The following is a 12,553-nucleotide window of genomic DNA, read 5'->3' as shown; positions in this document are numbered from 1 at the left end:
GATCTTTTTAAATAGAAATACATTTTAATACAGGAGATTAACTTTATTTTACTACAACAGATTAATTAAAATACAAATTTAATACAATAGATTTTTAATAGACTATTTTTAAGCTCATCCTTTAATAATGAGTCTATTATCAAACACCATTACACTATAATTTCCATGTCTGAATAATTTTAATCCAGGGCTTGGGCTAAAATATATTTTGAATACTATAATGACATATTAAACATCTTTTGTTTTCTTCTGTGAATTTTCAGTACACAACCTAGAGAGATTTACTAAATACTGAATTCCCTTTCTTATCTCAGCAGGGACATTGTAATAAAACTCAAAATTAGAGGGAGAAGAATTCACATTCTCTTCTATGAGTTTCTATTTCCACTTAACAGATAACCAAACATCAACATAGTTACACTGAATATCAAAAATATTGTGCATATAAAATTGCTAAGCCCAGTGAGGACAAAATGTCCAGTTTACTTGAAAGATGATTAATTATGTCTGATTAGAATTACCCTCTATGCAATGGACATTCACAGAACTGAAAAGAATACTATCCAGAGATCATGATCATATCACATGCACTCAATAACCCCACTCGCTGAGAGAATCACAGACTCGTCAAGGTTGGAAAAGCCCTTCAAGATTACCTGGTCCAACCATCCCCCTGCCACCAATGTCACCCACTGAACCATGTCCCCAAGCACCGCGTCCAACCTCTTCTTGAACACCCCCAGGGACGGTGCCTCCACCACCTCCCATCCCAATGCCTGACCAGAGATTGTATTTAATGCTTCACCTGATATGCTCATACCTTCTCCTCCATTTTTCCAATTAAAATTGTTTCTTCTTTCAAAACTTGCATTATTTTTTCCATTTTGAAAAGCAAAACAAAACTATGATAGGCAATTCCAATGCTACGCTTCCCACTGTATTTAAGAAACAGTTCTATATGGTTCAACTGGTTCTGTCAAAGAAATAAAAATTAAAAAAATAAAGCACTAGTGGGAGCAGGGATGGGGGATAGGGTGAGAAGAGACAGTCAGCCTCTGATTTATTCAGATTATTACTCTAACATTAATTTTCAGGATTACACGTTATTTTCATTGTGGGTTTGAATCTCTCTCTTAGGACATGGTCACTTCCCCCGCTCTGGTGTGACAGTTCTCAACACCAGAATTCAGAAAGCTGTGGCTCGAACTGGGATGGGTCTGACCCCTTTCATGTCCATCTTCCCACGTGCAGCGGGCTGTTATTCCAAGATTTCTGGACATAAGGCAGCCAAGTCAAAGCTACTTCTGCAGCTTGGCACCAATCCCAGGCAAATGGCCCACGAAGCTGTACAGTGACAGATGATGCACAGAGGCTAAAAGTGGAAGAGCTGACAGATGCGGGCAGGCTCTTAGTGGGACGACTCAGAGCTGACACAGTTGTTCGGGACTCCCCATCCTTTCGGTTCCCATTGTTAGGGCACCCGTTCCTCTGCCCACGCGCTGCGGTGCATAACCAGGCCATGTTCTCATTAAGATAGCACAGCCCCCGGATGATTTGCTCTTCTGTTTGTAGATGCAATGAAGCAATTTTATAAAACTCATGGGGAAAATCAGTGCTGTTTTTTTTTTTTCTTTCAGATCTATTTACTTCATCTTGAAAAGACATCAGCAATTATGAACACGCTTAGGAAAAGCAGACTTTCTGTCGATTTGCTGTGCTGTAAGCGGAGCTCAGTATCAACAATTAGCAGCAGAAGAATGAATGGGAACTCCGGACTCAGCAAATTACTTTTCTCTGGCAAATGTTTCTACACCTTCGCTGAACCAGCTGCAAGATTAGGGCAACCCCTAGAATTTTCTCGTTCAGATAACAAATTCAGAAAACAAATCATTTCCCTTTTTCACCATGTCAGTTCCTCTAATTAAAAATGTATATTAGATCATAATCAAGAATTAAAAATACTTGATTTTAATTGAACTATATCCACTATAATGTTATCACTGCATTTCTCAAATAGGTTTAGATCCCCATGTAGTACTGAGAATGTCAAGCTGCCTCAGAGGGGAATTTTTAATCAAATGGACCGTAAACTTAGCAGTTACTAAACATGCAGTATTGTGTTGAAGTTGCACTACTTAGAAATCTGTTATATGGAAGTATTTGTAGTTAAATGCTTTCATTACATGTATGTAGGGTAAATTGAGATATTGAATTGAAATAAAAAGTTGCACAATGGACTATTTTCCTTGTATTAATTTCAAGTATTTCTGCCACCGTAGACAACAAGCACATACACAGGTAGCTTGCACTCATTAGTTCTGTTTCAGTGCTTCCAGAGGTAACAGGAAAACGAAGTCAGCTCATACAGCACAGAAGTGATTAAAGGTTGGAAGTGGCTAATGGTTTCTGCAGTACTCATTTCTACACGGTTTGCAGACTTTTGATAAAAATAAATGTTGATTTTCAGAAGCTTCATAGCACATGACGGAAATTAAGCTTATTTAATGCAACCCGGAGACCTTAAAACTAATCTGTTCAAAATAATTTTCAATTCGGTAAACTGTAGCAATGTGGCTTAGCTCATCACTGGGGTTATCTAGTTGAATTAAAAAATCAATTTACTCCTAAGACTTTAACTTATTTTGCCTAATCCTGGCCATGAACTGCTTCTTTTTACATAAAGTTAACTGTTCAGCCAAGTGATAATGGCACAACTTTATACTGTGACTGCAAATGGCTATTTGCAGCATCGTGAAAATGAATTTCTGTGGGAAATGCAGGACAGTAATGTTTGGGTGGGAGACGAAAATGGTGAATAGTCACTCTGCATATTTAAGACCACATCCCAAAACATGTAAGTGAGAATATTGGTACGTTTATGTGTATTGTAATTGGGACATGCAACTTTGAAATGGAATGGGTCATCTGTAGTTTTGTTTTTGTTGGTGCTGGGTTTTGGTTTTTTGTTTGGCTGTTGTTTGTTTTAACCTACTGCAGAGCTGAAAATTGCTGGGAAAAAATTATCTAGAAACAAATATGTATTGAGATCACACTTTAAATATAAAGTAGCCAAGCCAAGAGAGTAATCACAATTCCTGCATTTAAAATAATGGAAATACTGCTGTTTTTCATCAAATATGCTACATTTCTGTTCAGTACTGTTATTTAATCAATTGTTATTAAAATTTGGAAAAACAGAAACTGAGTTGTTCAAATTGCATTTATATTTTATTACCAAAGTCTACTGTTTTTCAGTTATATCTATTTATCATTTTGTTACAAAAATTAGCCATGTTATATGAGCCATTTACATCACAAAAGTGGTAGTGAGAGCAATATAATTCAATTATAAAAGCTGGAAACGGTTTAAACACCATTTGAAAGTAAACAGTTACAGTCCCTTATGCCCATGTCTGGGAAGCATCCAAATGGAAGTTAAAGATCCCATGGCATTTTTTCAAAATGAGTAGGAGCTATCCCAATATGTTGGCCAACATATATTTTCTCAATTAAAAACAGATTTCAGTGTCCAAAGCTATGTGTCAGCAATTGCTGAGAGCATATGCCTGTCACATTTCCAGAAATCTCTGCACCATCAGTAAGTATCTAGTCGCCTTGCTGAATAATGCTTTTCCAGATGCCCCAAGTGGAAAAGGTGAATGTATTTTTGTAAGTATATGGAGGTCAGAAACATTATCCTGAACATTTTTGGAAATAGAAGTTATCATTTGAACCCACTTTGTTTTTTTTTCATACCCAAAATGTTAAATATGACTTTGGTGGCCATATGAAACACTCTGATAGCCTGCATACTTGGATTCTGCCAGATTGGGAAGAAATCTCGTGGGGCACACACGCATGCACATAAAGAAACGTTGCAGGGATACCCTATCTGCCACTCTCTAACTTTGGCACTTTTAATGAGTTACAGGGTTAAAAAAAGATTAACACTTAGTTTTTGAGTTCGTTTTACAGTACTTTCTAGGTTATTTTCTGGTTAAAGAGAAGGTAGGAAGACTTCCCTTCTGCGCTTTTAAGCATGCATAGTCCATATAAGCCACAACTCAGGAGTTCATTTCAGCAGTTGTCAATACTGAAGCACAAACTCCTATCCTGGGAACTATAAGATCAACTCCATTACCTACAGGCAGAAGGCTGCTATCCAGAGTCAAAAGCAAAGAGAAAGTCAAGCAAGGCATTTCTAAAGAAAAAGGTGTAAACACAACAGAGGATCAGACTTTCCAATTCCCTTGCTCACAGACCTCATAGTGCAAAGTCTCAGACTCCTACTATTTGGGGTTGAGTCCACATCATTGTCCAAATTCTGATATCATATTGCCAGGTTACCAAACACTTAACCGATACTATTAAGAAAAGGAAATGGGACAAAGGCAAAAGCACTCCTTTGGCTAAAGCTTTTAGTCTGTTGACTTTCACAACACAGCTGAACAGCACGACTTGAAGTCAGCCATGCTTCGAAATAAAATAGAACTTAACCACGCGGGCTGACTTCCTAATAACCGAGAGGACAGCGTGTAGCTTTTTTAAAAAATAAAAAATAAAAAAAGATTGTTTTTCCAGTATCATTTTACAAATTTCAGAATCCTACTCAGTCACAATTTCAGAAGCCAAGGGGGCATCTATTGCTGAAGGATTTATGGCACGTTGAGAAAAGGAGAATGCAAACAGAGCGCAGGGAGATGAAAACAGCCCTTCCACAAAGAAGATGTGCACAATTCCTTGATGGAAAGTTGAACAAGCTGCCTTATTCCTGCAGTGCACAATTGCATTTCTATAACCAAAACTTACTACCAGTTGCCGGAGTTATGCAATCCCCTGGAAATAATGTTAATCTAGTTAGTGCACAATAGTATGTCCCTCCCTGATGCTCCTCTCATGGCCAAGAAATTTTTAACTGGAGCCAGTAGAGAAACAGCCTGTGCTTCTTCCTTCCCCCTTAGAAACAGCAGTAAGCTTGGGAGCTTTGCAAGGCAGCAGCTAAAGGGGGATTTAGGTCTGGAAAATATCTGATAATTAACCTGTACACAATATATTTGGCTGTGGGGGTAATGGGGAAGGCCAGGGCACACACAAACTGGTAAATGCACTTAAGCATAGGATTTTACTTTTACAGAGAAGTTTTAGTTAAAACTTACATTTTCCGCTGTGATTATCCTGCTCTTCCCCACATGCCCTCCCTCCTAAACCACCCAGTACCACCATCTGCTGCCTCCCACTTGAACTTGTGTTATTTGGTATGTTATGATGTCTCGTTTTCAGGGGAAAAACCTTTACATTGTAAATTTTGTTGTACCTTCAATGAGGAAGCTGTGAAAGGAAAAACTGATTCACATGAGAGAAACCAGCCTCTTTGCCACAAACACCCATCACCATTAAACAGAAGCTTTTAACATGAACAAAACCTTGTCTAGAGGTGAGCATCTTAATTCCAGCCCTATACAATTTCTAAAACACTACCTTTGTATCACATTAATTTAGAAAATAAAACCCATCCTTCCTCATTAGGAAAAAAAAAATAATCTTGCTCTTTGTCAATAAAACGTCAGACATTTTGTTTAGGATGATCAACTAATCTCAACATTATGATAGAGGGATTGCACTACCACAAAATACTTCTGCCCACAAGTTTTGTAACTCAGAAATCTTTTAAACTTATCCTCTGAGGCTGAGGCAGTTGAAACGCAATTTTTTAATCTGACTTTGAAAACTACACTAGTAGCTTACACTATTAGCATTCATATTTTCCAAGGCCAAATATGTGAATAAGCCAGATTTTTGGAGTAATTAAGACAATATAAATGCTGTTTGCTGCAAGAGCACAGATCTCGAAAGACCGGAGTCCTGGCAACTATCATAACCCTTTTGAAATCGTTCATATTAAGATTAAAGATCACTTTGTTCCTCTATTCCCACAACTAGTTGGTATGGTAAAAAGATCAGTCCCCTAGTTTTATATGTAACATCTTTAACATTTGCTCTCCTTTCTGTGCATGTGATTAAATGTAACATTTTGAAATCCCAAAGTTCTGAGAAAAACATAAATCCTTGTCCACAGCTGCTGTTTGACTCTGGAAACACATGCATTTTCTTTTCAAGCATCTACCATCAAAAAATCCCAAGGGATTTGAACTGGGGAACACCTGCATCTCTTCATTTAGTTCCAATAACAGAGTCTAAACTTCAAAATTACAAAAATAGATGCTATGTTCAGCTGCAGTTACATTCTGCCCCTAATTCCCGTGAACAAAAATGCTAAGAGCATGAAATCATTCAGGCAAGCTCTGTCATCGAGAGGATAAGATTTTTTGCACCAGAAGCCCAGTGGGAACTTGATAGAAAACTGGCAACAATTACAGATAAAGTACATAGTGAAATCCTCAGGGAGAGAAAAGGAAATGTAATAAGATAGATGGGTATAATTTTTACACATTTATGCCCAAACCACAAATGTGAATTGTCTTTAATTACTACAATATATCCAGCATTCTTACTCATTCATTGTGTCAACTTGCTCCAAAATACTTCAAAATTAGTTTAGAAATACTCTTTTACAAGTTTTCTCTGTTTACTAGTACAAGCATTCCTTCGAATTGGAACGGAAAACTTAAAAAAAATAAAATAAAAAAAATCATTGTTCTAGCTTTAAAATCCAGACTCTGCAGTATCCCCAGTCTAAGCGGTCAAAATTTAATTAATAAAAAGATGTTAATGATAGATTTTGTTCTGTTTTTAACCATAAGAAATGGGAAGTTGGAGGCATAGATAGCTGTTCGAATGTGTTTTTTTTTTTTTTTTTTAGAAGTATGTAACAACTGTTACCTCCTTTCAAATAAGCTCTAGCAAATATATTTTTCCCCATCATAAACTGGATGATTTTAATGTTCCTGCTGGTACAACATTTGCAACACTTTTTTTTTTTTTTTTTCATGTTTGTGGCTATATCTTAATCATTTAAAAATATATAAATATTTTCACTGCACAAAAATATTGTTCCTTTGGTGGGGAGGTGGATTGGAGGGAATGAAGCAATTCTCATCTAAACTCACAAAAAAGTTACAAGGGAGAAAATAATCCAAAAATCTTTGGAAGCTTAAGAAAAATAACACTTAAAATAAGCAATAAACTTCTTCTGGGCTATTTGCTCTACACTTTTAGTGGAGCTTTCGCACTAACTCGAGAAGCTTTCTTTCCCTCTTACTTCCATCCATGGGGTTCATCAATTTACCATACGTGAGCATGATGTTAATACAGGTACTTTTATTTACTTCCTTATTTCGAAATACTGCTGAATGTTTAAGTGGATCTCAAAGAAAACTTTATTAATTTCATTTTTAATTTCATTTCCTCCTGATATATGTAATAAAGCTCTCCATATACTGGCTATGCGTGCACTCACAATTATTCAATATGGCAAACCAAATAGAGCTTAATCAGCTCACCTCATCTATTCAACAGCTGCCCATAATTAAATACTAACACCCACATTCATTTTGCAATCTCTCTATTTCTCTCAAAGGCCAGGTGAAATAAACAAGGTCTGCAGCTTGCTCTGCGGGTTAATAAATCCAAGGTTATTTTAGAGAAGCAGTAAGACGACTTTCCCAAACCTGGGGCTCGTGTAATCATCTCCGCTCTCTCACATATTGCATATGCTGCAGTTCAGATGAAGACTGGGGATCACATCCACTCATTTTTACAGCTATGCACACAGATTCCTGGAGTGGTTTTTCATACAACAAATATATCCAAAAGGACAAGGACCAGCACGCAGACTTGTAATTAAGGACTGAACAGAATTGTATTTATTTCCTGTGTCCCTAAATACTTCCTCTAACATAGGTTTATCAGTTCTCGGTTGTGCTAATGCTACTTGGTGCAGCAAACAATAAAATATTGTTACTGAATAATCACCTGTATATGCATTTGTTATACATAATTTCTACTTTTCCTGTAGGTGCTATATATAGTGCACTTTATATACCCAAAAAATGTTACCTTTTTTGGGTAACATTTTATAAAGACATTTTTTCTCTTTCCTGGTTATACCCTATGCAGCATGCTACTGCAAGAATCGTAACGTTTTTCTCTCCCTCTCAGTAGCCAACAAGAAATAAAATACATGTGTAAAATGCTTTATCACTCCAATTCTAAATACACTGCTTTATACGCATCTTTGCAGGGCCACCTGCAGACAAGAGGTAAAAGGAAGCTACCCATCAGTCTGGGTCATTCTGGATCATTGGATTCAAGTGGTACAATGCAGTAGCTGGTTGCAACAAGAGGAGATAAGATCCCCTACCTGTTCTCCAGGTAAACTCCAGGTAAACTGGCCCTGAATTATTCAGGGAATGCATGTCATCCATGTGCACTGCCTCCTCCCTGGTACTTTATACCCAAACAACTGCTTTGGTTTTAATCCCAGTTGTTTTCCATTCAATTTTACAGACGCATAAGGAATTCATTAGTTACTCTTCCTTCACTTAATTTTTATATAAGCAAAATTTGAAAAAAAGCAAAACAAAAACACTTGGACAGATATGGTGTTGTATTCCAAGATTCTTCCACAAACTCTTCATTTTGTGGTCCTATTGTTTGCTAGAGTACCCAGAAGTTCCTCTGCAATTACTGTTTTTTTTTTCTTTTTTTTTTTTTTTTTCCTCTGAAACTTTCTGGGTTTTACCCAGCAAAGCATATTACATTATCCTGTTCTTAATGGAGGTGGCTAATTTGCAGCTCTAAAGCTTTCTATAGTTCCAATATACCCACTTCTCCCTACTTCACAGCGTGACCAGAAGCTTCGCTGACAGGTTTTCTGAATCCCTCTATATGGTACTGAGTTTACCTGAGTGCCAGGTGACATCTGAGTCCATCCCGCCAAACTCCTCCTTAGCTCTTTCAGAAGCCACATGTGTCGTGAGTGTAGCAGCTAAACGTCTCTTTCTGTGTGGCCAGCCCTCGCCCTATCTCTAGCAATCTGATAGTACAGAACAACACTAAATAATTATTCTTATTTTGCATGGATAGCTTTTTTTTTCATTCTTTCTACAAGCAGGTTGCAGTATTCTCTTTGCTCTCCTTTGCAGTCTAAATTCCTATTCCAGACCATCATATCTAACATTATTTGGATAAATGGCTCAAATAGCACAACTTCAGTACTGCCACATCATCTCCTGTAATACAGCTTTATTCCCCTGTGGCATAAGTTGAATTTGCTGTCAAATTATCCAGTATAACTTTAGTTCCCAGAAGTGACTGCAACTGACAGCAAAAGCATTTTTATGCTCTCAAATCATTTCATGTTTTCCTCTCCACGTAGTTTTCATAGTCTTTATGGAAAAGATATACATGTCTCCTGTGTTGAATGGCCTCAGTTCCTTCAGCAAGTATTTGAAAGCAAAGGCTTTAATCAACTCCCTAATCCTTCGTATTGAACCTGAGATAATTTAAACACAACTCCTTTAAATTTACTTTAATTTAAAACAACCATTATTTGTAGTACACCGTTCTCCACATTTACCAGGACCAAAGCTTTAAAAATCCGTCACCAGTGAGGTGGTGCAGTAAAATTAAAACTTTCTGCATTTAAAAACAGGTCTACATTCATCTGCAGAATAGGTACCACAGACATTTGTCTATTAGGAACCAATTTTTGCTATGTTATTAGCTGGCCTCTAGAAGTCCCTGCATACAACTCTGAACCACACTTCATTTGTTGGTATTTTAATTCTCTTAGGCATTGTCTGTCACAAACTATCAAATCTGCTCTACAAGCTAACTAGACAATACATTAAGCTGATGAACTACAATATATGCATTAACCAAGACCAGTAACAATTACCATTATTCTATAATACAGGTGTTTGGTTTTTTAAAAAACATATTTTAAGAACATATTCTCAAAAAAGGCAGAAAATGCAATAACAAATAACAGTAATTATTATTATTATTATGAACATTTAAAAGTTACTTAAGTGAGACAGCAGAATCCACCAGATTTTCATCATTTTCTTTCCTCAAAAAAGAATCTGAATAATTTGGAGACTCTTGAATCATCAATTACTTTTAGGCAATGTTTTAGTGGCAAGAACTTAAGGTAATTGTTAAAAAAAACAGTGTCATAAATATTTCCAATATGATACTTTCCAAGAAACATACGAGCACTGTTACTGAGAAAATAACCTAAAAACTGCTAGAGTGCACAGTGCTTACTAATATTTTCTTTGCATAAGAAAAGAAGATTTTGCTTATATATGCGCACAGAAGTTACGAAGATGGTAATAAATTCACCCTGGCTTTCCAGACTAATGACATTCAACCATTTCATTTTTTTCATTTTTAATGGAAACATACTTTTAAACTGGTTTTGTATTTGATAATACTGGGGTCAATTGATTCTTTTGCTTTCCTTTAATTAGATTATTTTTTTTTCTTTTTTTTTTTTTTCCTTTTTTTTTTTTCATCCCATCCTTAACAGAGAAACATGACAAACCTTTTAATGAGATTTGCCAAATGCAACATACTGACAGCAAAACCTAGATCTATGTGTATTTCACAAGCTATATTACAGTTATTTTAAACTAGACAGATATCAAATTGTTTGTTTTGCTTGAGACAGAACAATGTTATGTTTAAAGCCTAGAGAAATCGTAAGAATGTTCGATAAGATTATTTATGCCCACAAAGTCAACATCTTTATCCAACCAGATCTCTGGAAAATACTAACTTGTTCCTCATTTATATATCCACTACAACACCAAATTTAAAAGTCAAATGTATACTCACAAGCATCTTAAAAATCACCTTCTTATTATTAATTTTTATGATAAATGAGTTCTTCATTAAATTCTAAATTATCCTGCAAATTTATGTGAATCAATTTCAATGCATTATGTCAACTTCCATATGAGAAGCTCAAATTATTAGAGGAAAGAAAGAATAAAGCATTTTCAACATTAATCCTGCCCCCAAAAATAAAAATGATTACAAAAGGTCCTGCATAATTTATTTAAAAGGCAACCAAAGTCAGTGAAGCATTTCTTACTGAAGAGGACATAGATCAAAATGCTGCTATAAGTTTTTGTCTCATAGTGAGCTGAAGTTATTATGTGTGCGGTATGTGAAAAAGATACTTTGGCATTTGGCACACTTTCTATCAAGCCCCTCTTTTGAAAATTACATTGGATAGGAAAATGTAATGTGATACCAGCTTAACAAGAGTTTTGCACTTACCAGAATTATGGCAGTAGTCCATATACTGTGGAATTTGGATTGTAAAGGCTACCAAATCTGGAGCTAGGAGAGATTCTGGCTTTCTACTCTCATTCAGCCATTTACTGCTGTGTAAGTCTCTGGTGTCAGAAGGCCCTTGAATTAAAGGAATCAGCTTCTCTTTTCCACCATCACCTAAGATAAAGATTAGAGTTCTTACAGCTTTTATTGTAATAAGATAATTTTCCAACTTATAAACATTCATTAGTCCAAAGAGGGTATCTATTAGTGTTGTAAGTACAGAATTAAAAAAGGAAATAGAAAGATCAACCACTTATAAACTATTAAACAACTTCCTTAATGTTATCTTGTAAATGTCTTTACATCCAGGAGGATTTCATAATCGATTCTCTTTAAGATAGTAATTTCCATCCCGACTTTATAAAAAAAGCATCTTAAAATATCATCATGATCTCATCAATGGAGTTAAATATACTCCATTTTTAGTGTTCTTAACACTAGCTGCCAAATATATATATAAATATAATATATATAAAGATCATAGATACTGATTTGAAAAGTAGCTGTAAACTTTTAAAAAAATGTTAGAGAAAATAAATGTATCATAAAACCCTCAAAAAATTCTCAGGTGAAATACTTGTACCATTTACAGAAAAGATTTACAGAAAAGGAGACATTAAAAAAAAAGAACACAACATTAAACTACTAAATTATGCAAAATGCAAATATCCTACGTAATATGCAAATGCAGTTCTACTCCAGTTTCTTCAGTGCTTTTAAATTCATTTTTATCTCAGAAGAAAAAAGTAAAATCTTTATATTTTTCATTCAGTGTCAACATTGGATACACTGAGTCCAGGCTGGATCATCCTCTGGCACATAATAATAATAATAATAATAATAATAATAATAATAATAATAATAATAATAATAATAATAATAATTTTAAAAAAGAATACAAAAACCCCTCTCTGATTCATAGGAACAATGAGTAAATTCTTGTTTCAGTAACTCTCCTTGTAAAAAGCAAGGCCAATTCTCCTATACAGGCAATAAAGTTTTACATGGTCCAGCTGCACATACCTGGGGCTTTGGCACAAATTTTTATTGATCCCACGGTCCCAGAGGCACATTTGACCAATGATGTGCTGCAGTACTTCAATTCAACATTCTGGATTGAGCCCTCAAGAGTTGGCAGGGGATTCTTAGATTTCACACCTAATAAAAGAAAACTGCAAATGTACTAGCCTGTTGAATTTAAATATTTTTATATTCCTTCACCAAGGCATTTAAACTTAATTAT

At 35.5% G+C, this 12,553-nt stretch overlaps 1 protein-coding gene across 2 annotated transcripts in view; it reads right to left on the bottom strand.

The window, feature by feature from the left end:
- The window catches only part of VPS13B (vacuolar protein sorting 13 homolog B), a 459,183-nt gene that overhangs the window by 303,887 nt on the left and 142,743 nt on the right, over positions 1-12,553 (bottom strand). For both annotated transcript variants that reach the window (XM_084281966.1, XM_084281967.1), the window contains exons 18-19: positions 12,334-12,468; positions 11,251-11,424 (exon numbers count right to left, since the gene is read on the bottom strand). In XM_084281966.1, coding sequence (XP_084138092.1) covers positions 11,251-11,424; positions 12,334-12,468 — 309 coding nt within the window. The remainder of the gene's footprint in view (positions 1-11,250; positions 11,425-12,333; positions 12,469-12,553) is intronic.

The sequence above is a fragment of the Netta rufina genome, assembly GCF_964035555.1.
Source record: "Netta rufina genome assembly, chromosome: 2".
In the NCBI taxonomy this organism is placed as follows: Eukaryota; Metazoa; Chordata; class Aves; order Anseriformes; family Anatidae; genus Netta; species Netta rufina.
Note: the sequence above shows the minus strand (reverse complement) of the source record. Positions and strands in the feature narration are given on the sequence as shown.